Source organism: Cibotium barometz, chromosome 33 (genome assembly GCF_041138505.1).
Source record: "Cibotium barometz isolate CiBa-2024 chromosome 33, ASM4113850v1, whole genome shotgun sequence".
In the NCBI taxonomy this organism is placed as follows: Eukaryota; Viridiplantae; Streptophyta; class Polypodiopsida; order Cyatheales; family Cibotiaceae; genus Cibotium; species Cibotium barometz.
In genome coordinates this window covers 42,264,256-42,291,139 of record NC_141078.1, presented here as the reverse complement: position 1 = coordinate 42,291,139, position 26,884 = coordinate 42,264,256, and the positions used below count along the sequence as shown (strand labels likewise).

General features: G+C 43.0%; 1 protein-coding gene across 2 annotated transcripts; it reads right to left on the bottom strand.

Annotated features, from left to right (window-relative positions):
- Positions 1 to 4,985: 4,985 nt before the first annotated feature.
- On the bottom strand, positions 4,986 to 26,443 carry LOC147619581 (uncharacterized). 2 transcript variants are annotated; one of them, XM_086773256.1, is made up of 9 exons: positions 26,273 to 26,443; positions 25,085 to 25,380; positions 16,119 to 16,252; positions 15,912 to 16,029; positions 15,675 to 15,802; positions 15,400 to 15,485; positions 15,176 to 15,288; positions 5,712 to 5,741; positions 4,986 to 5,622 (listed from the first exon to the last, which is right to left on the bottom strand). In XM_086773256.1, the coding sequence occupies exons 1-9, from the start codon at positions 26,358 to 26,360 to the stop codon at positions 5,554 to 5,556; spliced, it is 1,062 nt and encodes a 353-aa protein (XP_086629382.1). In that variant the 5' UTR covers positions 26,361 to 26,443; the 3' UTR covers positions 4,986 to 5,553. The 2 variants fall into 2 exon arrangements, with proteins under 2 accessions (XP_086629382.1, XP_086629383.1); XM_086773257.1 differs by lacking the exon at positions 25,085 to 25,380 and having other exon boundaries at positions 4,987 to 5,622; positions 26,287 to 26,439.
- Positions 26,444 to 26,884: the final 441 nt, after the last annotated feature.

Below are 26,884 nucleotides of genomic sequence, written 5' to 3'. Positions count from 1 at the left end.
TGCAACCCACATGTTTTCCTTTGCTAATCGAGTCTTTCCTCCATTGCTCCTATCAGGAACAACCATATGCAACTTTTTCCATGCATATCTCTAGCTACTTCACCAGTAAATCTCCCTTTTCATTTTGTGGTGAAGAAAGAAATTTCCTCACCTTTTCCCCACCAAATCATGGCTTTCAAGGTAAGTTTCCACTTTCCCTTGACATCTTTTCATCCTTTTTAAATTCTACTTAACTTCTGTGTAACAAAACCTCTTCTACTTTCTTACATATTTCTAGAGAATCACTCTCTGGTTCCTATAGGCAAAACACACATACTCATACACCAACTTTTCAAGCATCCTTACCATGGTATGTAAAGTGAAAAAGTGTGCCCTTGTTAAGGATATCTTTAGAATAGGATCCAAAGGGTATCTTTAGAATAGGATTCTACTTTGGATCCAAGTAGACCGTTTTTCCCTCACATATTATAAGTTGGTCACAAGTTTTGGGCACCCTCCTTTCTTGTCTTTGCAATCCAATTTTTCTTTCCATACTTTGACTTTTTTCTAGATTTCATGCAATATAAGCATGAAAATTTTGCATTGGATCCACACACGAAACACCAAACACACACTTTAGAGTTTTCAAATCTCCTATTAAGAAGATGCCATTATACATTGTATTCACCAAATTCATCCACTTTTAGGACTTCTTATCTTTTCTAATGTTCAACCACATTTGTTATACTTGTCAAGTTAAAGAAAACCTTTAATATTTCATGGTCTTCTTTTAGGACTTGAAAACCAGAAGCCACCATATCTCATTTTCTAATTGAACACAAAAATAATCTGAATGCTCTTTTGTGATGTCCGGACTCAAGGCTCTATTCGTTAGGGTCAAGATTGCCCTCTCTACCTTATGTTCTTTGACAATCTCACATTCATCTAGTTTTAATACAAAATTTAGTATACCACCACACATTCTTGAACTGTTGTGTTTAGAACTTGACCATTGCACTTTGCACCTTACATACATAGACTAGCACAAAATTGTTGAATTTCATTAGCTTAAATGCGACCTCTAACTTTCATTTATATGTATGGCATAGATCCATAGGCTCACCAATGAGCTCTAGAACTTTTACCATTCACCAATTTTCGTGCTTGTGTACATGATATGGTTTTGTGAGAGGAAAAATCATTTTTTTCTTCATAATGCTCTTAAATTCTTTGTCTAATTGCTCGTAAATAGTAGCATATGCTCTGGAGGAAAACCAAGCTTTATCATGGTCATCGTTTGGCTATGAACGTCTTGGTCACTTCATGCATCATATCTCTTGTTATATCCTTTGATATTGCTTTAAACTTCTTATCTTGTAGTGCAGACCTTACCATGTCTCTTGAGAGCACTCTAGCAACTGAGGTATCCATCTCATCATTTTCTGTTGTTGTAAGCAAGTGTTGGATATTCTTACAAGTCCTAATTCGTCGCTTTCATTGTCCACCTCCAACGACCTACCTATCCATTGGTTTTAGCTCTTTAGAAGTGCTCTTGGCCCAAGTGCAATGTTGTTCTATGTTAAATGTTAAAACATATTTTCTAATTTTTTATACTTTATACAAGTCCTCTACTTAGCCTGAGTGCTCGTGCAACATTGTTCTACGTTAAATGTTAAACATATTTTCTAATTTTTTGTACTTTGTACAACTCCACTTAAAAACCTTGACAAGTTGTATGATGTCCCCTTGAACACTTTAGCATACCACCCTCTTTATTAGTCGATAAGGCTCCCCTAAGATTCTCTTTTTCTTTTCTGAAAGCTTAAAGTTGGTTGTGACCCATTATCTCCATTAATAATAATTAAAGACAACCAAAAACTTAATAATAAGGAAGAAGCTATGGCAAGATAGACATACAAATTACTCAAATCCATTGCATTGCCTTTCATTCATTAAGCTCTTATGATACATCTGATTTTATAGGCTTGGGCTAGGAAATAATAAATAAGCTCCTAGACTTTTCTATGTGACTAGCAAAAGCTCAAAACATGCGAGCTCCATATAAATCATGTGACTATATGTTGTCTTATACACAAGACTTATGTACCATGAATGAGGCTTTCTGGCTTTATGTTTATGCCTTGATTCGTACGCTATTTCCTTGTCGTCTAGCCCTTATCATCGTAGGTTGTTCCAATCAACCATATTTTTGTACTTCGGGTCCTCTTTGCTCTCGGGCGTTTTGCTCCCTAGCCGAATCTTCGCAATCTAGCTTATGAAGGTAGATGCCACTTTATCTCGGGACCTTTACCACACACCTTAAAGATTATTTGACTTTCTACATGCACCTTTACATTATACAAATAATCTTTAAGGATACAACCATCCAAATGAATCTCCCTAGATAAATACTCACTCCCTAAGCTTTATTCTTAAATATTATAGGATCGAAGATCACTTAAATTCCAATAGCCTTCCTTGATCTGGATCGTTACACATGATCTCATCCTAATATTTGAGCTACAAGCAATGACCTAATCTACAAGTACTTTAGAACAAATGTTCATCCTCATGCTAGGATGATGGTGATGTTTCCAGACCTCCTACCTCCATGGTATTACCAAAGTCCTTCTGTTTCTTGTCCTTCTTTTGGTCCAGCAATCTTTCTCCAAGTGCCCATTTTTACAACAGTATGTGCACTTCTTATACAACTTCTATTTGTGATAGAATACTTTTTCTTCCATCATCCAAGTAGATCCCTCCTTGAATCTCTTCTCTTCCTCCATCAGTGAGCTTTTAATTCCTTCAAAGATTGGATTGAGAAGACTCTTGAGTGTTGACACAAGGTTGCCAATTCCCTAAGCATTCTCTTTTAAAAGAATTACAATTGCGCCGTCCTCCTCTATAGGTGCACTGATGCGTGCCAATTGTTGTATTGTACTTTTTAAGTTCCTAATGTTGGCAACATATGAGTCTGTGAACTCCGATTTTTAGCCCAAAAACTTATTTTTAAGTGTTTTCACTTGACCCAAAAAAAATTCTCATAGAATCCCAAGCTTCCTTTGATATGGTTGTGGATGTAATGTGATGAATAAATGAATCATTTAGCCCCAATGCTATTATGGATAAATCCCAAACTAGATGTTTAAACTTATTCTTCAATGTTTGCCCTTGGCCCAAAAATAATTTGTCAGAGAATACCAAGCTTCCTTTGATATGGTTGTGGATGCAATGTGATAAATATATATACTTAGAAGTGGCACAACAAGAGGATTGCCACTATGGAATCGAGCTTTCCTCCTCATCAAAGTTCTTGCTAATTCATCAATCAATTCTATGCTAAGCTTCTTAATCTAATACCAACTTAAAAATTGGATCTATGGAGGGCTCAAACATAAGAACTATCTCCATTAATGATAATTAAGAACCAAAAATAATAATTACAAGGAAGAAGCTATGACTAAAAAATGGGTAGCCTCAACTAACTCATCTTTATACTGTTATATCTCAATAGCTTCTCATCTTCAAAGGTTTGTTATAAGGCTCTTCATTTAAGTTATATATTAAAAAAATCCTTGGTATTAATAAGAGGTTCACTTTGAAATAATTATCTCTTGCAAATTTTTATTACCTCCTTGATGTAGTCCTTAATACAATGTGTCAAGAACTTTACATGCTCAACTCTATGTTTGAGACAACATGTCCACCTATGCTTGCAAGCAAGCAAGCATGCATCATGCAAGCTTTTTAATAGAATAATTGTCAACTCATAATGCCTATATCGAATATTGAATACTATTTTTGAAATATCCATCATCATAGGAGCTCCTTGCCCAAGAGACTATAGTCTCTTAACCTAAGAGAAAACCAATGCAACGTGAAAGAACTGCATACATGATTCTAGAGGATTGATTCCTTGCATTATGGCTTATATAGCCTCATACTTAATGTTGTGCCCATTAAGCATAATAAGGTGGAGAGCGTATGCTAGACATGTCATTAATTGGGTTGAAGATCAATTTTTGTCAAGCTTTATAGGACTTGATACTGGTTTCTTGCATTATGGTTTGTATAACCTCATAATGTTCTACTCATCAAGCATAATACAATGTTGAGTGCATGTTAAATATCTCATTAATTGGATCGGATATCATTTATTGACAAGGTTTGGTGTTTGTCATGCAAAAAATTATGACTTTTTAATGGTTGAGTACTTAAGGGTTGAGATTTAAACAATCACATGAATGCTTGTCATTGATGGTTTATCATATTTAAGAGTCTAAATGGTATTGTATTTTTCACAATCTTGTGGGCCACTTCCAAGGAACTTCACTTGAGATAGTGCCATGTCACTTATTTCATCTCATAATGAATAACCTTGTGATCTTCTGAGCATTCAAAAAATACTTATCACAATATTCATGCAAGCTCTATTCCAAGTTAACACCCCTGATTTCTTGTAACAAACAAATATAACTCCGGTTGCTAACATGGCAAGGAAAATAGGAAGTAGTGTCTATGCAGATCAAGAGCAGGATAGCAATGTCCTATATTACATGGAGGATGAAAGAGCCAACTACATCCCTGTGTATGCAACAAGGCACAAAGAAAGCCATGGAGTGTTGTTATAGATTTAGTGAAAATTACCAAATTATAAAATGGCCAAATGAAGTGCAACTAAGGCAATATCAAAGATTCACAAACTGAATTTAAAAGTGCTAGATGTGAAGAAGGTGATAGAACCAAGGCAAGAAGAAGTGGAGTGCCTCGTACTAATCTAGTCGCAGGCAGAACAACAAGAAAAGCCTAGGAACAAAGAGGATTCCCAGTGAAGACATGACTAAGGATGCAATAGAGGAGCCACAAACACAAGACAAGTGGAAGGCAGGCAAAGAAAGCTCCAACAACACCACAAAAATTGATACTCAATCAAAGGAGACAATGAGTCAACAAGTTTAGATTCCTGCGGAGCCGCATAATCCAAAACATCCATTGAGAAGAGAATGAATCTCAATGCCAAGAAGAAGCTTTTTAAGGAGACACAGGCATTGAGTCAAGACCAATCAAATGAAGTTTTCTTGATTATCACTCCCCTCTATGGAGCTGAGTTTACGCTTAGCCAGCATGGCTGTTTTGTTTGGTAACTAATAGAAGGATCTCTTTCCGGGGGGCCGCGAGGTGGGGGGGGGCATGGGGGGGGAACTATCAACTGTTTTGGCAATTGAAATACTGCAGAAAGCATATAATGTATATATTTACACAGAGATCTACTATCCTTCAGTGTTTTTGCACACTGAGGTACCACCAAAGGGAAGAAGCATTAGTTCAAGCACCTGCAATTAGGGCCATGATCTAAAAGCCCCTGTCACAACCATTCAAATAATTACCTTTTACACCTCCCTTGTATCCAACCATTTCAATTGTTTACCAGTTACACCACACTAGTAACTTTCCAACCATACCACTGGATTGGATGCAGGACTGGGTTTCTCTTTCAGAAGAAGACATGAAAAAATTTACCTGGGTTTTGGATAGTAGCGTGCCCTTCCAATCTCTTTACATAAAAATGGGGGTTTAATATGAGTTCTTCAGTAAGGAATCAATTGAAACACTGTGCATGACGAATTTGTTTTGGACATGGTTCTGGCAAAAGAAGATTCTCATTAGATCTTTTTTTAATATAAAAAATGGCATGTTTGAGAATATTTGACCTCTTTATGGACTACACTTGCCTGGATGAATTGCGTGAGGTGCCCAGGAGCCTGTTTCCCAACAAAGGGATATCAAGGTCATCATGAGGATAATATATATATAAAGATAAATTAGAAAGCCAAGAACATGCACTATATTTTCTTAATTTTTAGAAAATGATTTGACACAAAAGTACCACCCCCATGTACCATACCGCAATTAGAAAAGACATTTCCCTCCAACTAAGAGTAAGCTTTCTCCATTATCTAGAGCTTGCAATGGGATCAGGAAAAAACACTGAGTTGTTGAGGAGTGGAATTCGGCAGGTCAAGGATTGGGAATCCCCTTGATAGTCTTCTTAGAGCCTCCCCCTTCCCCATAATAGACATGCCAAGCAATGCCCATCTAGAATCCCGAGACACTGGCGCCACCTTGCATGGCAACATCTTATGTAGTCGGGAAAATGTACCCGATTCCCTAAACCTTGCTCGCAAGGCATAACAAGCAGTGAGATTGCTAATAATTTCCTATATGGTATTCAAAGGTGTCACCGCCACTCAGGTAGTCAGGGGAACCTGCCAAGACTACATTGCTGTGATGCGATGTAGGTACAACTGGAGCAGCACCACACCTGGCTTCATGGCACAGACTAAGTAAGCTCCTCATGTGATGGAACAGCGGTCCTGTGTGAACAGGCGCAGTACTTGCATCATACATGATGATGCATGCACTGCTGAGCAGTTCCAAAAGCCACTGGTAGACTCCTGCATTGCACTCCATCTTGGCACATAACCAGCCTACTTACCGTGGCTAATCCAAGAGACCATTGCAATGCAACAATGGGATTTTAGCTATTGAACAGGGGGATCTTGTAGTGGCAAAAACTTATCCAGAGGCATCTCCAAAACTTCGGAAAAAATTGCTGTTAAAGGGGACCTTCCCCTCTTATTTGATCATTCAGCCCCACTCCAGCCCTGTTTAACCGAGAAAGGCAGCAGATTAAGGCCCCAATACAGTCTCAAAACTCTGCAAAAGGAGGGTCATTTTCTTTTCCTCCGAGAATAGATCGTTCTATTAGTTGAAAAAAGATGTCTGCCTACAACCCTTTATTAATGAGGTCAATAAACAAAAGACAAGAAGAGGGGGGTTCTTTTTTTTTTTTTTGAGGAGGTGGCAGGCCACAGAGGGGGTAGGGGGGCGAGGGGAGGGGGCAAACTTTCTGTGCCTTGGGAAATCCAAAAAGCAATGGAGCTGTGTCTCCTAGGGAGTTCACATTGACCACAAGACGCGGGCCAACCCACAATGGCCAACCACATGCCCACTGCTAGGCTCTTGTGAGCTGGCAGCCGAAGGAAGAGGGTTATCTTCCAAGGGCCAAAGCTCTCCCAAAGCTGGTGCCAAAATTCACTGAGGAACAAGGGAGAGGAACTGAGCCTGCCAGTTGGTGGCAGCAACGGGTGTATATATATATATACCTAGATGAATCCAGGAACATGCCCAAATTCACCTTCTAAGAAAGTGCAATTTATAACCTCATGGTAGTCATCCACAAGACAATAAACCATCAACTCCATCATGCATAGTATGGACTAGATACTACGACATCCCCGCTAACGTCATCAGTGCCCAATAGTGGGTGTAGAACTTGGTATCAATATATGCCCCCACGTGCCATCAACCTCTTGAAGCACAATACAGCAGCTATTACGTCCCAAGGCTAATCAGGGTTAAGACCTTCAGGTTAGATTAACCATAGCCTAGGGGTTAGGCATCTATTTTTTTCCCCCAAAGAAAGATCCTTCTATTAGTTATAAAGAAAAACCAGCCATATGGTTAAATACAACACTGCTAGAAAGTGAAAGAAAGAGCAAACACATGTTGTATGCCCAAAGCACAAACTTTAGAAGGCTGGAAACAGTTGATTATTGCTGAAAATGAGCACGAGGGAAGCCCGTAGGTGCTTACAAGCATAAGAGACAGTTGCAACAACCAATGACCTCCAGCAGATACGCAAGAATGAGATGAAAAATGAGGGGAAGGGTGTGCTCCCTTATATATCCCTCATATGAGCGGATCGGCCAACTGTAGCAAGCCGACAGCTGTCATGTAGCATAAATATGCTATAAAAAGCCTTAAAAATGGTAGAAAAAACCTAAATAATATCTACTAATGCAGGGCCTCATAAAAATGACCAGTACAAGCATGAAAAGGTACATGTAGACCCTCTAGAGATGATATATATTCCAACACCTCCTCTTCAATGAAAGAGGGACGGTCCAATACCAGCACGCTGAAGTAAGATCTCCAAAGTAGCTCTCGGACAGCCACATTGTCCTTGGTAGAACAATAGGCCAACCGAAGAAGTCCCAACTCGATCCAGTCGCGTACAAAATGATAATGCACCTCAATATGCTTGGATCGTCCCCATATCACAGGATTTGAGCTAGAGCAATAGGGAGCTGTGTATTAATGAGACTAGAATCTCTAAAGAGTTGCTGATCCCACCGAGGTAGGCCAGCCTTCCTCTCTAAAGTGTGAAGAAGAAGAAGCTCCAGTTGTAGTAGAGGACTCAAGACTCATAGGGACTGGGAGCTGCAGAAGAAGAGGTATAAGATCACTGTCAAAACTCTCTCACACCTCCTCTGGATCTCAATCCAAATTTGATGAGCATTACTCCAAGTAGAGATAAACTGTGCCTGTAGATGGAGTCATGCAATGGATGATGATAAGACGGGCCCAAGCATCCAATATGCTTCTCAAAGCAAGGTCCACCAAGTGAGGTGTGGAGATGGACATCCACACACCGGCTCCTCCTAGCAATAACTGAGTGTAGAAAGACCAAGTATGATAGTTGGTATTGTAGGATGGTATATGGATAGGGGTGGGAGCAAGACCTGGATGAGAGAAAGTCAAAGAAGAAAGATTGGGAAGAGGAACCACCTGAGGAGTGGGAGTAGGGGATACAGGCAATAAAGGTGCTGGAGTATCAACTCGGGCAGTAGCAGCAATAGAGAAATCTCTTGAAGCCATGTCCTCTGACAAGAAACCTTCTCTGAATCAAGAGGGCTGTAAAAAAACAAATGGCCTCCTCTCAAGCTATGCACAACAAGAGGAGAGAAAGAAGAAAGGGGAGGGTGGAAAAAGAGAAATAGAGAAAGCAGATCTCTCAGGAACCTGTCCTCAGCACCTAGAAGAGAGCTTCAGCCTCCAACAACAAAAATGTAGCAGTCCCAAGGTACAGATGCAGAAAACGCAGCAAGTTGATGAAGCCTCTGCTCCAATCAGAAAAAACGCAGCACCTTTTGCCTGTGGATCAGTGTTTGGCTCTGATAACATGAAAGAAAGAGCAAACACAGGTTTTGGGCCCAAAGCACAAATTGCAAAAGGTTGGGAACAGTTGATTATTGCTGAATGAGCACGGGGGAAGCCCGTAGGTGCTTACAAGCATAAGAGATTGTTGCTACAGCCAATGACCTCCAGCAAGAATGAGATGAAAAATGAGGGGAAGGGTGTGCTCCCTTATATATCCCTCATATGAGCTGGTCGGCCAGCAGGCCAACAGCTGTTATGTAGCATAAATATGCTATAAAAAGCCTAAAAAATGGTAGAAAAAACCTAAATAATATCTACTAAATATGCTAATGCAGGGCCTCATAAAAATCACCAGTACAAGTATGAAAAAATTACATGTAGACCCTCTGGAGATGATATATATTCCAATAGAAAGCAGTCCAAATATACACATGAGATAAGGAAGGGGGGTGCCTCCTCAATTGGCTGCTCTATCAGAGGGAGGCTACCACTGGAGAAGCCACGCTGGGCCTGTAGTGACAAGAAACTCCACCGTTCTCCCTGGATAGGAACGGTCCGGAGTCCAAGCACAAAAGAAAACCTCACGCTGCTGCTGCATGCGCTCTGACTCACTGGTCAAGTGCTCAGAACAGCCCGGAGGGTGTGTATCAGATCCACCCAAATGGAACAGCTGATCTCAGCCCTGGTTTTGTAGTCAAGCCGTCGATGGCCTGGTTGTAGCAGCAGGCTCACTAGATGTGCCAAGCTGCTATGCTGTTGATGGTCTCCCATTGCAAGCTAGTGTGTGACTCTGGAGTCCACGGCCATATTGGAACCGACGCCGCTACAGAGAGTGAGAATCAATGCAAGGCTTTGTCCTTCATCCTTAGAAAGTAAGGCCTCACCCACCTCTGCAACCCAAGCTACAGTTCCCCATGTGATGGTGCAGGCAGTGCTCAGATTGGAGGTGAATAGAGGTGAATAGGGGGAGGATGCACTGCCATACCTGTCGTGCTTAGGGGCAGTCCCACACGCAGTCTCTGGCTCTCCACAGGGCTTCCGCAAACAACATCTCCTTAGCCTGCCTATGATCGCCAACCACGTGCCCACAGCTAGGCTCCAATGGGCTAAGAGCCAGAGAAAGGAGATCTTTCACGGATGGAAGCTGCTCCAGAGCCTCCACCAGAAATCCTCGATGAAAGTAGCTGGGACTCCCTGGGCGTGTCAATGCTGCTGTGCTGCCAGGGTGCTATCTGTGGTCTCAAGGAGGATCCAATGGCCAAGCCGGGCAGAGTAATCAAAGAATGGGATGGCCTCCTCGGGATCTCGGGATCAATGGGTCTGTCCACTGCCTCTCTCCGGGATCCCACTGTATGTGAACCAACGTGCTGTTCTCCCAGAGCCATAAGCGCCAAGACGCGATGCCTCTAACCTCAAGGAGGGGGGAGGGATCCATGTCCCACTTCCTCCCCTTGCGGCCCACCACGCGGACCCGCTGAGGAGGGGAGGGGAGGACATCACCGATCTGCCACTAGGACGTTGTCAGGCAGCCGACCAATCTGACCTGATGAGTGCTAATGAGGTAGCCTTGTGAATAACCAAAAACCACCAAGGGAACTCTAGTGAGGGTGACAGAGGCTTCCACAAGATATCAAGGGATCCTCATAAGGCAGAAGCCAATCCGGTGGAATGGCAGTGTCAATGTTGTGGAGGATCATAATGGAGGCTCCTCTCAAGGTGCCCAAACGGTCCTGTTGTGTCGGCTCCGGGTGTTGACGGTAACTCTTACCACTTTAAGTGCCCAGAGTCTGAGCTGGGCCCCCGCCCCAAGAGAAGTGAGATCTAGTGCCAATCATGTGTCCTGAGGGAAGGCGGAAATGAGGGTTCCAAACCAAGGGTTGTCTCTCCTCCTCACAGGTGGGGGGAATCTGGATGAGAGCGGGGAGGAGAAGTCATCAGGTGTGGAAGAGGCTCATTGCAAACCAGTCCTCAAAACCAACGCTGAGATCGCAAAGAGGGGCCTCTGAGAAGATCCATTGAATCCCCAGTGTCAAGGGGCCTCTGCAAGTGGGAAAGCGTGAGGAAATGTGGCTGATCAAGAAATCCTCCCAGGGCTCCTCCTCGGGCTGTAGTCCCCCCACAATCAACTTGCCCGCAAAAGGGCCCTGCTCTCGATCGCAGAGTCTAGACCTCCTAAGCCCGAGGAGGATGGAGGCATAGTTACCCGAAACAAGAGACAAGAATGGAAACGTTCGAGGAATGGAAACGGGGAAACGAGTTTTTAAGGGTGGAAACGGCCGTTTCCTGTGACAATATCACTTCGGAAACGGAAACGGCCATGGAAACGGATGGGGTCTTGAAACGGAGAAACGCGTTTATAGGGACTGAAATGGCCGTTTCTTGTAACTATGGATGGAGGTGGCAAGAATGATGGAAGGCCCAGCATGGGGTGATGTACCACATGGTAGCAAGAAAAACCTCGTTAGCTACCACCGCTTGCCTTGCAAGTGACAACCCAGCAGAGCTCCAATATAAAAGCTTCCTCCGAATGCTAAGGAGAAGCGGATCGGCTGCTTTGCTGAAATATGGATGCCTACATGGCATCCAAGATACTGAACAGCCGTGCCATGAGGGATCCATCTGAGCTCGTCAACTCGACACCAAGTCGAACTGGGAGTGTTACTAACCCAGAAACTGCACAACTTGTGTCAGTTGATCCTCACCCCTGAAGCCAAGCATAACTCCTCAACCGCTGCTGCAAAGTGGCAGAGGTTCCCTTCCAACCCCATGAGGTAAGCTACGGTGTCATCTGCAAACTCTGCATCCAGCAACTTCTCCATGGTACGAATGGGCAAGCACAACCCCTGGAGGCTTGTATCCTACACTCAAAGAAAGGAACTCATGGCCCCAACCATGAAAAGGAAGAGGAATGGTGCAAGCGGGCAGTCCTGGCACACCGAGTGGGAAATGGCAAACCGTTCTCCTCGGCCGCTCTAAAGGAGGGCCTGGTTGTGGGCTCCTATGTAGAGGACCACAACTCCCCGGTCCAGGCAAGCGAAAATCCAAGTCTCAGCATAGTCTCCTCCAAAAAGGCCCAAAAAACTCTATCATATGCATTCTTGAAGTGAAGAAGCAAAACGGCCATGCCTCCCCCTTAAGCCTGGCTCTGTTTGTCGCCTCCAAAAGTTGAAGAAGTTATCCAAGATGCTCTCTCCAGTCTCAGTAGCATGGATTGAATATGGGAGGGAAAGCTGAAGGTGAAGGTTGATCGACTTGGCCAAGATCTTGTATGCTGTTCCTAAGAGGGTAATGGGTCTCCACTGTCCAATCTCCAAGCCATCACCACCCTCCTTCAGGATCAGACCCTCGGACATGCGCTCGGGGAGTAAGCATGTCTACATAACCTCATTGCCGAAAGCCTGTTCCCATGGGCCGTGAGGTCCCAATAGCAAAGGAAGAGGGAAATTGGCAGACCGTCCTCTCCTGGGCACTTCCTACACGGAACGGCCTCCAATGTGGCTGCTAGCTCCAAGCCTCCATGTCACAAAAAAGGGCGATCCAAATGTGTCCGCAGGTGCTCCGAGACACAAGGCTGAACATGGCTCCAAACTCGTTGGCGAGCCACCTCTCTCTGTGGGGAATCTGGGTTAGTAGTGAGCATAGAGCTGTAAAAGGTTGAGGCTACCTCCTGGACCTGCTGAGGCTCTGAAGCAAATAGATCTATCTAGCCAGCAAAAAGCTTGAATCCCCTCTCGTCGAAAGTGGGGTCTTGAGGCAGCAAAAAACTCAGGGGGGACTATGTCCCCTGCTAGGACTAGAAGGAAGCCCGTGCGTGGTATCTGTACTCAATTTGCTGCTCCTCCAGGCTCTCCAGCACAGTGCAAGCTACCTCCATCTGGGCGTGATTGGATAGACATGTCTAAACCTGATTTCAGAGACACTTGATGCAGGTAGCTGGTTTCTTCTTCATTTATTTCCAAGAGTGAAAATGTCCTAAGTGGGGAGGAATGTTATGTACCTAGTACTAACCCTCAGGGTTAGTGACTAATCCAACAAGGTTAGGGGAGCCTTGGGATTAGGAAAGCGGACGGATTCAGGTGGCTACGGTTCAGGTTTAACAAATCCAAGGTTATTGGCTATTTATGGCTCAACTGTTATTTATAGCAGTAATAAGCACTATATAAGTGAGTCTTGGGTTATTATTGATTCATTGTGGTCTGGACCTCTAGACACCAAGAGGCTTACTCCTGCCATGGACATGGCGGACCATAGGCGGTCTTGCCGAAGGTCTCTTAGGACAGGCTCTGGTGGTATGGGATGTCCAGGCTGACTGGCTTGGCCTGTGGGAGTGGAACCTTAGTCTCCGGCTCGGGGTGGTTTGCACACGCGAACCTACGGTTGGGTGGTGAGCTTGCCTATACCCCTTTAATTTGGTTTCTCTAACCTTGTTTATCCCTATGTATTAGGTTGAATCCTGGAGGGATCTAACAGGTCGCCACGTCATTCATATCCTCCTTGGAACTAAATGCTCATAACGATTACCAGTGGGCACTATTACCTTAGGGGGGCGGGGGGGCACGTGCATGGTGATCTGGCTGGTGGTGCTCCTAGGGAGGCGGACAGCGCCACCGCCTAGGACAACGGACTATCTGCCAATGGCTAGTGCCCTCCTCCTGCTGAGCCTGGGATCACAAGGGTCAACTGGTCACGTATCTCTACCTTGGACTCAGGCTCTACTTCCCCTGCTCTCACCGGTCGCACCTGCTGAGACCTCGGGCAGGGTTCAAGGGGCATCCTCTATGGGCCTGACACCGAGGGCATGACTGAGCAAGGAGTCCTATCTGCCTGCTTTTGAAGCACTAGCCGAGGAGATCGGTGTACTCTACTTGTTGAAGAGTCGGGTCGCCCTTGGGGGCTTGGGAGCGCAATAACCTGCGGTAGATCCTCCGGGGAGGCAATGCAAACTCTAATGGATAGGATGCTTGATGTCCTGGCCACCACAGATGCGGCCGTCAGCAGGGACTCCAAAACCTGCCCTGCCGATCGTCCAATCGATCAAATCAATGGGAGATACTCCTTCCAAGGCCAAGGAAGCAAACTATCACAGCAGGGAAGCCGGATAAACCTGCCACTAGGCGATCAGATGCAGGGTCAAAACCATGATGCCATCATGCGAAGAACACCTAAGCGCTGCATATCGCGACGAAACTTGGCTGCATCACGCGATCAGCCACTGTGGGTGAATCAAACTCCACATGAGAGTAGCTAAGCCCAAGAAAATGGATGCTGATGATTTTGCCAGGCTTGATGATGAGGGCTTCCTGGAGATTTATCTGTGCGCAGGGTGGCTCCCTATGATCTTGCAAACTAAAGTAGAGGCCCCAAGGGAGGATAGTGTCGAAGCTAAGAGCTAGAGATCCACCTCTGAAAATAGCAAGGGACGGCGGCCTCGGCTGGGGATGACGAAGCGACTGCCATGGAGTCCTCCTGGAAGGTGAAGACTAGAGAGAGGGCTGACTCTTGCTGAATGAACTACTACCATACACTGGAAACTGCTGAGGCAGAGGCATGGAAGGACTAAGGCAAAAATGGGAGTGTGGAGAAGGGGCCGGCGGCAGAAGAGAGAAGGGCGGGCGGATAAAGGCAGCACCAGAAGGCAGGCGAAAAAGGAAAGCAGGCAGAGGAGGAGCAGGAAGGTGGAAGGAAGGGGAAGGCACAGGCAGAACAGAGAGGGCGGGGAGAAGGCCCACGGTTGAGGCGCAAAGGGTTGGAAGGCGGGCTCGGGCTTGAGCTCGAAGGCGGGGGGGCACCACCAGCGCACAGAATGCGCAAGAGGGAGGGGGGACGAGATGGCCAAGGGGGGTTGACAGTCGGGGGAAGCTCCAGCTCACTTGAAAGAGAGCTCTACTTCGATTGTTTCCTAATCTTGAGCTCAAAAGAAAAACAATCATGAGGGTCTATTCGCAAAGCTGTAGAACATCAATTTGGTCATGCTTAGCATAGTCTGTAGCATCCCTACCCATGGCACTAGTTCCAAACTGTAGTAGGGTAAGATTGTACAGGCCGGCACACGGGGGTGGGGTGCTGTTGGAGGAGGTGGGGTGGGTAAACATGCTCATTATTTTTTAAAATAACCCTAAAAATAGAGCTCTCTTCTCTTGCAAACATGTCGTGGAGTAAATCTGGTATTTCCTTGAAAAGAACCTGAAACTACCTGCAGCACCAAGCTCTCCCAAGACTTCTCGTGCCAGTTTTGAGGCTCACTTGTGCAGTCCCAATGAACGGGACATTGGATGGATCCTACGGGCTGGATTAAGCGAACACTGTCTGTTCATAAATGTGATGAGTTGCTAAACGTTACAAGATTGTAGTGACAACCATATAGACCTCATGGAAAAAAACAGTTCTAAAAAAATGCCTATAGTTTTTGCTACCTACTTGTGGTAAATGCTTCTATCCACAGATGGCGATCTCTCCATGAAGGAGGCACTTCTTCACAAGGTATTCCTTGCTCGGCACAGATCCTACAAAACAAAAGCATGAACAGACATTGTGCAAGACAATCACCAGGCATCCCATCCAGGTCCACATTCAATGTATCACTACTGCATATAATTCCAAGACTCACAGCACTATTTCTCTTCAGTGAGCACACGTTAATCCATAAAACTATAATGTAATCAAGTGTTGAACTGCCTTAATCCTTTACTTACTCTATGATAAGCTTCCTAAGAACCCCTGGTAACACTCCTTTCAAGGGAGCTGTCTGCAATATGATGTTTTCCCACCTCTTTTCTCCGCCGTCAACATGGACATTAGCTTCCATGACCGCATTCATACTCTGCAAAGCAAGAAAGGTGGTCATGTGCAGGCTCTTAGCCTTCCTTAAGGCCAAGAAATGAACAAATGTTTCTATTACTGCAAAGACATATCAGTGTTCCGCAACATACACGAGAAACCACCACAAAAAAGTTTGTAACCATGCCCTCTAGAAGCAGGTCACCATCGTTTGATAAGATAATCTCTGTAACATCTTTGGGTCGGGACTGTTCAAGCGCCTGCCGAGTCCTGAGAAGAGGTTTACATATCAATTGCCTTGCTAAAACAGTCAAAAATGAGTTCATTAGTCATCCAGGAGCAGTAAATGGTTCCTTTACCTGACCCACTCTGAATGTTTGGCGTTTGGAACACTGCGTCCCGGGCCCATAACAGCCAAGTGGGCACCACTCTCTGCAACACTCTCAGGTATACACCTAGAGACATGCACATACACTTCAAATCCATTATTTTCCTGTAGCAACAAAATGCAAACAAAGAGATAATCAGCAAAAGGTGGCCTTTTACGGCAAGGTCTGTATTTCAAAATGGGAGTGTAAATGCAACCTGTGGTCTGTATCAAGTAGATTACATACAATGAATTATGACACCCTACTTGCATCGTCAACACCTGAAAGTAGGTTGGTATATCCAGCTTAGTGTTCAAATCTCTATACATAACCTGCAGCTATTCATAGAATTAATGCCAAAGGGTGGGTGTAGGATATGCATAGATGTTTATCCATCTCAATGTTCAAATCTTTGTTCAGAACCACTATGCTGAGTTTTCATCACTTTTGAGAGCAAACCTATCCATGGGAAAGGTTAGCAATAATTAAATGTGGTAAGAATGTACTGAATCAAACGAGAACTAAGTACTAAGGATCGATTAAGTTGAATAAAACTCGCTAACAGAGGAGGACTGAATACAGTACTCTGAACTGAGTACAATGGAATATGATTAGCAAACATTTAATGATTGTGATTTGCTTAGTATATATTGCTAAACCTAAACTGCCAACCCAGGTCGTGAGTTAGTACATAAACATCTGCCCCATTTTGGGGAGAAAGAAAGACAAAAAAATTATCAATGTAGACCACAATGTAACAGTTGTACATATCTTGCAATGTAAAGTCTCCTAACTCCTCATGCTTCTAGCCTCTCACATTTTGCCAAAGTTTCCAAGTCACTTTTTCCTTTTCTTGTGTCATTGTGGTTCATGACAAGACCTCGTATTGCCTCCTCTTTCTTTTCTTTGATAGTATGCACTGCTGTACTAACAAACTAATAGTGTAACTATTTGGTCCTCCATGCTCTTTTCACATGATAGAACCCATGCCCAGACACACGGATAAGATGATGGACACATGGAAACAGGGTTCCTAAAGTTGGAATTGGAAAAAGCACCCCTCTTGGTCAAAAAGTAGGAAAAAGCAAAAGTCAAACTTTGTTGACCAAAAAGCTGAGGGCACCGTTGGAAAGAGGACATCGAACTGGATCAAAAAGCTGCTCTAGGGCCAAAAAGCAAGGCCCTGAAGATTTAAAAAGCAAATCAAGAACTTTGGCTATTGTTAAAATAATATTTAAAAGAAAAGCAAAAGCAAGGAGGCAAAGCAAAAGCAAGAAAAATAAAACAAAAGCAAGACAAGGCAAAAGCATGGATCCCTCCCCCAATATATAAGAAGCTTGTATTCTCTTGGTGAAGCATAGAAACTCGTGGAGAACCTTGAGGGAGAATTTGTGAAGAAACCATTGCCCACATCATCTTTTCTCCCTAACTCCTCACGTCGCTCATTATCTCCACCTCCACCGGCGGCAACCGCCCTTGCAGCGCCAACTTCCGCCCGTTGCTCCGCTCTCTGTGCGCCGGCTATGCCCTGTGCACCGCCTCTACAATTAGCGCCGCCTCCACTCTGTTGCACCGCCGCCTGCACTTCAGCAGCGCTACCTTGTGAAGATACGTCGCCACCTTTGCTACAGCTAGGCACCGCCTTGAAAGCTCTGCGTCACTTGTAGCCGTCAGCAGTGCCAACAACCCCCAACGCCGCCTCTGCCTTGCAACACCTACATCTCTGTGACGCTTCATAATTTCGTATAAATATTTTTCACAAATTTTTGTTGTAGAATGTTTTGTTAGGACATCTAACATGTTTTGACAAAATTTTGTAATGCAAGAAATTTTTAGTTTTGGTCATTTTCAAGTAGTTATTTTTGTGAGTGATTTTTTATTAGGTTAGAGGTGAAATTAGGCGAAGTTTTGTATGAGAGAGTTTTTATGTTTTGTACATAGAACAATTTTGCTTAAGTGAAACCTTTGTGATTCACATTATTTCATATCCGTTTGGTGACTCCAAAGTGGGTTTTAAGTGGTTTTGTGCTAAAAATGTGCCTAAATTTTCATGTCACATTGCAGGTCCTAAACGGAGGTCAAGAACAAAGATTTAGCCTCGGACGAAAAGATACAAAGTCGAAGAGAAGGATTCAATGTTCGAGATGAGCTATTAAGCATCCTTATCAGATCACCAAGGCGCAAATGGCGCACCACAAAAAAGGGTTGTTTTCCCAATGTTTTTTTAATTATTTAAACGTAATCTTATGGGAATGATGATCGCGTATGAAGAAAGCTTCCTAAACACGCTTTTTCCAAAAAGGGCAACATCTCCAAAAATATGGCATGTGGATCAAGAAAGCTCCAAAAAGAGCTACTTTTGACTTTTGGACGTAAACAAGAGGAATACACAAAAAATTAGAAAATCGAAGAAAAGATTGAGAATGCAAGTGCGAGTGTGTGTACGAGTGTGAGTGTGAGATTTTCATGAGTGAGTGTGAGTGAGATAGCTCGGGGATGGTCGGGTGGTTCGAACTCTTTCCTTCAAGAGTGCGTCATATCAAATTATTGTAAGATTTCTTGATATATTCAGAATTGTTCTCTTTCTGCCTCAAATAAGATTATGCAAAATTCTATTTTTCTTGAATTGTATTGTGATTGTTGAGTGAGAGCGTCACAAGTGGTATCAAAGCGGTCGCATCCTTGATCGTACTTAAAAGATGGCTGATAATAATGCAATTCAGCAAAGGTTGGCCAAACAGGCTCAACTTATTGAACGATTGACCGCAGAATTAAACAAAACTAAAGGGAAAGCAGTCGTCGGTCCTTCAAATCAGAACGAGAACGATTCAGGTGCTACGGGGATTTATGTAGAGATTCCTCCCGATGTTAATCGTGAACCAAAAAATCAAAAAAGAGCAAAAGCACAAGAAGATGTGCCTGAGTCTGCCCTAAAGTAGGTTTTCAAGAAAGCAAAACTCTCAGAATTTGATGGTGAAAACAAGACAGGAGAAGATCTTGAGGCTTGGCTTGAAGAATTGGAGGATTTCTTTGCCCTCCAAGAATTCGATGAGAAGGGAAAGGCTAAAATTGCCTCGCTACAATTGCGTGGTGTCGCCAAATTATGGTGGAAATCCCATGTACAGATTCGAGAGAAACCAAACGAACCAATTACTTGGGCTGAATTTCGAGTTGCTGCAGAAAAGAGGTATTGTTCTCCTCATTATTATATGGAAAAGACGATTGAATTTTACAATTTCAAGCAAGTTGAAGAGAGAAAACGCGATCTTTTTGTTGATAAGTACAAGAAGAAGTTTCTTCGTTTGGACAAGTATGCACCTGAAGTCTCGGGTGAGACTCTTAAGGGCTTGAAGGAGGACCTCCTCTACATGATGAAGGGAACAAGATCGCGGGATTTCTTAGATGTTGTATCCAAAGCCGAAAATTTTGAAAGGATGGAAGCATACAATCAAAGAAAGGTAGCAAAATCACAGTTAATTCCAACGGGCCATCGTCCTCAAGGTTTTCAGAACTCAGGTATTCCTCGTAGATTTGAATTTTCTAACGATTCCAAGTTTCAAGGAGGACGTAATATGCAACAAAAGGATGGGAATCATGATAGTGGGAAAAACCAAGGATCTGCGCCCTATAATTAGCGGGGTAGGCAAAATCCAAATTTTCAAAATTCTGGAAATTAGAATCGGTCCAATAATCAGAACATTGGGAATCAGAAGAACCAAAAACCAGCGGCATGGCAGAATGATCCTTAGTTCATTGAGCGAGCAAGGAGGCTCGAGTTGTGCTTTAGATGTGGGGAGCAGGGACATCGCACATTTGAGTGTCCGAACAAAGCTAAATTCGATTTTGGAACTAGACCGAAGATGCAAGCGAAGTTGACTGAGACGAATCCGACAATCGAGAAAGCGGGGGAACAAGGTGAGTTGCCTAGACCTATAATGAAATGTATGGTTTCTTCTGCATCTTATGCACATGCTTCAGTGATAGGAATAAAAGGAAAGATTAAAAATCGGAATGTTCAATTTTTAGTTGACTCAAGTAGCACTCATTGCTTTATTTCTCTAAAACTTGTTTCATCACAACACTTAAGATTAGGAAATCAAGTAAAGAGACCCGTCCAACTTGCCAATGGGAAAACTCACTACACCCAAGGATTCTTGGAAAACTTATCTTTCACCTTAGCAAGAAGGAAGTGTAAGGGAGACTTCTATGCTATCGAGATGGATAAGTGTGATGCAATAATTGGGATGGTTAGTCTCCAACAAAGCCCTCATTAACTGTGCGGATAGGATTGTGAGTTTCGCTAGTGAGGAGGGAGAAACCCAAGTTATTCAAAGGGAAGAGAGGAATAGTGAGGCCTTTCTAATTTCGACCATGAAACTTTTGAGAGGGATTAGGCAAGGGTGTGAGACATTCTTAATCTTTGCCGATGAGCTTAAGGAAGAGACAAAGAAGGAAGACCATCCTGAGTATGTGAAGAAACTCCTCGATGAATATCGTGACGTTTTTCCGAATGACCTACCTGGGATGCCTCCTCCTAGAGACTTAGATCATGCCATAGAGGAAGAACCAAGAACCCAACCTTACTCTAGGGCACCCTATAGGTTTAATGTGGATGAGTTGAGAGAGTTGAAACTTCAATTGGATGACTTGACACAAAAGGGTTTCATTAGACCTAGTGTTTCTCCTTGGGGTAGTCCGGTTTTGTTTCAAAAAAAAAAGAATGGGACTTATAGACTTTGCATTGACTATAGAGGGTTGAATAGGCAGACCATTATGAATAAGTACCCTTTACCTCACATAGATGAGTTGTTGAGTCAACTAAGTGGGTCCTCTGTCTTTTCCAAGATTGACTTGCACCAAATTCGCATCAGAGAAGCGGACATTCCTAAGACAGCATTTAGGACTCGATATAGGCATTATAAGTTCACTGTTCTTCCTTTTGGATTGACTAATGTACCTACTACTTTCATGTGTTTAATGAATAATGTGTTTCGTGAATATTTGGATGATTTCATTCTTGTATTCATAGATGATATTTTTGTGTATTCAAAGAATGAAAAAGATCACGAAATTCATCTTAAGAAAGCACTTCAAAAGTTGTGGGATCACAAGTTGTATGCAAAGCAAGTGTTTCTTTGCTAAGGACAAGATTGTGTATTTAGGCCGTGTCATCTCTAAGACGGATATCCATGTAGATCCCGAGAAAATTAAAGTGATTATGGAATGGCCAAGACCCAAGTGTGTGACAGATATGAGGACCTTCTTAGAATTGGCACAATTCGAGAGAAAACACACTAGAGACTTCTCTAAGATAGCTTCTCCATTGATCGATCACACCAAACAAGAAAAAAAGTTCAAGTGGGATGAAAGGTGTCAATTAGCTTTTGACACTTTAAAAGCTAAGGTTACTGAGAATTATATTTTGAAAATACCAGAAATGGGGAAACCTTTTGTAGTAACTTGTGATGCTAGTGGAACACAAATTCGGTGTGTTCTCTCTCAAGATGGACGAGTAGTAGAATATGAGTCAAGGAAACTTGGGAGCCATGAAGAGAAGTATCCTACCCATGACCGCGGATTGGCCGCAATTGTGCATGTCCTTAAGCATTGGAGACATTTATGATTTCCTACTTGGTGTGAAGTTTGAACTTCGGACTGATCATCAAAGTTTAAAATATCTATTCACTCAACCTTTGTTAAACAATAGGCAAAGAAGGTGGATGGACCTCCTATGCGAGTATGATTTTGAGATGAAATACATTGAGGGTAAGGAGAACAAGGTGGCTGATGCTGAGTAGGTGACCCTTGATTAATTCCTTGACTGTCATTCGGTCGAACATAATGGAAAACATTAGAGCTGAAATTGAGAGAGATCCCTTTTATGTGAGCATTCTATAGAGAACTGCCAAGAATCCATCTGAGAGGGTTGAGGGAAAATATCATTTGATCAAGGGGAACTTGAACTATGATGAGAGACTTTGTGTGCCTAGTGAATCATCTTTAAAGGCCAAAATTCATCATGATTGTCATGATGCACCATTTTTTGGACATGTTGGATATAAAAAACGTACAATACGGTTCGAAAAGCTTACTTTTGGCCTGGTTTGAAGAGTGACCAACACTATATAAGAGAATGTTTGCATTGTCAGCAAGTGAAAATTGAACAACATAGAATGCCAGGTCAAATGCAACCTTTAGACATTCCTTCTAAGAAGTGGGAATCAATTTCAATGGACGTTATCCTAAATTGCCCACTGCTAGAGAAGGATATGACACTATCTTTGTAGTTGTTAATCATTTGACGAAGATGGCTCACTTCTTTCCTATGAAGAAGACAGATGGTGCTCTTGAGGTAGCCAAGTTGTTTGTGAAAGAAATTTTTCGTTTGCATGGTATGCTTCAAAGTATAGTGTCTAATAGGGATTCAAAGTTCACATCTAATTTTTGGCAAGCCACATTCAGAGCCATTGGTACTGAGCTTAGGATGAGCACCGCATTTCATCCTCAAACAAATGGGAAAACTGAAAGAGTAAACCGAGTGTTAGAGGATATTCTTAGAATGTGTGTCAATGAAAAGCAAACCAATTAGATTGAATTCTTACCTTTGGCCGAGTTTGCTTACAATAGTTCGTGGCATAGCTCCATCCAAATGACACCTTTCAAGGCCGTTTTAGGACAAAACTGTTATACACCGGTGAGCTTTTCAGACCCGAAGAACCGAGTTGAGGTTTCCAAAGAGATGCTTGAGAGGATAGATGAGAAAATCAAGACTATTAGAGAGTGTATTAAGAAGGCTCAACATAGACAGAAACTCTATTATGACAAGAAGCATGCACTTAGTGAGTTCAAAGTCGGTGATATGGTATTTTTGAAAGTCATTCCTAAGAAGAGTAACTTGATTCTTGGAAAGAATAGGAGACTCACCCCGTTTCGCTGGTCCTTTTAAAATCTTAAAGAGAGTGGGAACATTGGCTTATGAACTAGAATTGCCTAGTAATATAAAAGTGCATCCTATTTTCCATGTGAGTTTATTGAAAAGTTATGTTGCTAATCCTTCTCATGTTTTTACGTGAAGAGTTCTTGTGGGTGTTTGAAAGCCTCAGAATTTGATTCAAGTATCGGATATTGGTTCTAGCTTGGAGTAAGTCTCTTGTGGTTCATCCTCGTGGTGAGCTCGGCATCAGTTATCTTGTGTCTCAACATCAACTCGGCCCAATCTCGACATCGACACTTTTGCCTGATATTGTATTCATTCGTTGTATTGGTCCTGTGAGGGCAAAAGGACGAAGGACCAGATGTATGAGAGATCAGAGCAAAACCACATAGCATGAAATATGTGAGTGAGTCTATATATAATGGTGGTGAGTGAACATATGTAAAAGATCCCTTTGATGTGAGGTGACTCTGAGTAGCAAGACCAGTGCAAAAGCAGAGATGATGTCGAAGCTGAGGCACGATCGGTGACCAAGGCTCGCGTCGATGTGAGGCAAAGCACTCCGAGAGGTGATCGGTGTCGAAGGCTCGCGACGGTGGATGCAGAGGCACTCCGAGGTGGTAGTGGCAGTGGAAGATGAGGTGATGCAGGCTCTGATGACACGGGTGCGGCTGTACCTGAGGTGGTAGATGAAGAGCAGAGAGGGCTGCCGTCCCGAGTGGTGGTGGTGGTGCAAGCTTTGATGACAAGGGTGCTGCAAGACCTAAAAGGTGCAAGCTCTGATTACAAGGGTGTTGCGTACCTGAAGGGTGCAAGCTCAGGTGACAAGGGTGCTGCGTACCCGAGGGATGGTGAGGAGCAGAGAGGGCTACCGTCCCGAGTGGTGCAAGCTCTAGTGACACGGGTGTTGCGTACCTAAAGTGGTAAGGAGCAAAGAGGGTCACCGTCCCGAGTGGTGCAAGCTCTGGTGACACAGACGCTACGTACCTAATGTGATGTCAATGGTGAAGCTAAGCTGAGAGTGGGCTGCCGTCCCGATGCAGCAGAGAGTGGGCTGCTGTCCCGATGGTGAGAGCTAAGGCAAAAACGCTGGAGTGCTCTATGTATAGCAGAGGGGGCTGCTGTCCCATGAGCTGTGGAGAAAATGCTGATGTGCTGATGTAAGCACTGATGATAAACACTGATGTAAGCTCAGATGGTGTGCTGATGTAAGCGCTGATGTAAAACGCTGATGAAGTGCTGATGTATGCTGATGTAAAACGCAGATGAAGTGCTGATGTAAGCGCTGATGTGAATGCAGAGGTAAAATGCTGATGTAAGCACTGAATGTAGCAGAGAGGGCTGTTGTCCCATGGTGTGGCCAGTAGTAGAGGGTGGACTGGTGTCCCGATGTGTGGCCAGATATAAAACGCTGATGTGCTGACCTGAAGAGCCAATGAAGATGAGGCAGATGATGTGCAGTCCCCGGCAGCAGCAACAGCAGCAAAAGTGGTACCGGGGTCCGGATATGACAATGAAGTGGTACACCGTAGTCAAATCTATATATACCAAGGGGGAGTGCTGGTCGGTCAGCCTAAAGGCTAGCGGGGCCAGCAGCCAAGACAAAAACCCCAAATAAATCCAAAAAAATACCCAGAAAAATCCCCTTTTAGGGCTGGGAAAAATACTCTTTTCACACAATCCTGGCTTGGAAAAGCTTGTGGATTGTTCTTGAAATAAATTCCTAAAGAGGGGGCGGGGCCTGTTCCCCACTCAACGTGGTGTACTGTGTGAAACCCCTATTCCCATCTCTCTGCCCCCCTTCTCTCTCTCTATATTTATCTCTCTGATAGTGAAGTCCAACCTATGTCTCCCTTCGGGGGGCGGGAGGGGGGGGGGTGTTCGACCAACCCGAGAGAGAGAGAGAGAGAGAGAGAGAGAGAGAGAATACTAAAACATGATTTATAGAGCCAAAAAAGGCACAAAACAATCAACTCCAAAAACCATAAATTCAAAAATTAAGATCTAAGTTAGTATGACTTACATCCAGATGTGTGCTTTTTGAGATCTTATCCGTCGAACCAGTAATGAATGTCATAAGTAATAATTCTTCATCATCGCTTCGGACTTCCAGTCCGTTTTGAAGCCCCATACTTAAAGATGGTTGTACAATGGATTTTAAATAATCATCGAAATGAGGAAGTTTAGCAGGGTCATTGGGAAACAAATGAGGCATTTCGTTTGACAACAGCTTGACAGACTGAGCCAATCGCTCAAGATGCCTTGTCCATAAGACTAGATGAGTTGCATTGTTGGTAGAACGGGTTGTTGTATAAACCCCTGCACCATCATCAGCCTCGGTAATTATTCGTTGAGAGATCACACACACACACACACACACACACATATGCATAAATACATATGTACACTCATCCATTAAAACATGACCTTAACAATGCACAAAAAGAATACATAAATAGGCTTATCTCAATATCTATACTGATCTGATTGTATACAAACACATATCCACACACGCACACACGCGCACACCATGTGTGTATGTGTATACAGACATACATACATATATGTATGTATGTATATATGTGTGTGTATGTGGGTGTGGGTGTGTGTGTGTGTGTGTGTGTGTGTGTGTGTGTGTGTGTACGTACACGTGTATGTATATACACACAAGCAAGTACATGTATATACTGACACACACGTGTGTGTGTGTGTGTGTACGTACACGTGTATGTATATACACACAAGCAAGTACATGTATATACTGACACACACACGTGTGTGTGTGTGTGTGTGTGTGTGTGTGTGTGTTGGAATAGGTAACACAAGTAGGTTACTGATTTTTTTTTTCTTTGCATGAACTTTATTGTTAAATGAATTGACGAGTGTACTCTAGTTTTGGAATCAATCAGGATGATCTCATTCTCGGTATAGACATGTGCATATAGAAGGTATAATGAGATAAAGGATGTTGAGATCATTATAAGCTATCTGAAGGCCATGTGCTCATATGTGCGTGCATGTGTGTGGGAGAGATTTAATGGACACTTACCCAACTGTGTATTGAAATTAAATTAATCGCAAAATTGTTCAAATCTGAATGCCAAAACTAATCTATGAAATTTATCAGAAAATTTCGCCTAGATTAAGAAAATGATAGAATGGGCAGTTAAATAATACCAGTAATGTTGCTTAAATCTGAGAATAATGTCACCTGGAGGGTGTGACCTTAAGAAAGTGGCTGCAGAGCCAGGGTCTTGCAGCTGCAACACACCATTGTGCACCACCACATTCCATGCCATTTTGAAAGGTGGGCTTCAAAAATCTCTGAGGCTCCTCGCAAAAAGATGATCCCACGCAGCCGTTCCTACGCGCTTAAGGTGAACTTAATAGACAATTGACTGTTAATTATTTCGTATTAGTAAAGTGATGTATAAGGCTTTCTTTTAATTCTAATTCTAATTTAGTATTTTTAATTCTAATTCAAATTTAGTATCTTTTCCCCTTTTCCCTTACTTTGTTTTTTTACCAATAATATATTTATATTAACCATTCAAAGTGAGACATACATCACTCCCAGAAACACTCTACTCCTTTTATATCTCATTCAAGATTTTACAAAGAAATTCCCATCTTTCATCCTCACACAAGAAGCAGACTATTAATATTAATAAGTCTAAGTATTAATATAGTATTATATATATATATATAGATTACATATTAATCATGGACAACTAAGGCACAAGAAAAAGAGAGAAAAAAGAAATCCATTCTAAAAAATAAGAGGAAAAAATCCCTTTGATTGACCCTTTCTATTCCAATTGAC

What these genes read in the sequence shown, in the direction of transcription:
- LOC147619581 (XM_086773256.1), bottom strand. Translation starts at nt 26,360, where the DNA reads ATGGCATGGAATGTGGTGGTGCACAATGGTGTGTTGCAGCTGCAAGAC. An exon ending in CTTAAGGTCACACCCTCCAG is followed by an intron (nt 25,381 to 26,272) that starts GTGACATTATTC and finishes ATGATGGTGCAG; the next exon opens with GGGTTTATACAACAACCCGT. An exon ending in TTTTTGTGGTGGTTTCTCGT is followed by an intron (nt 15,803 to 15,911) that starts GTATGTTGCGGA and finishes CTTGCTTTGCAG; the next exon opens with AGTATGAATGCGGTCATGGA.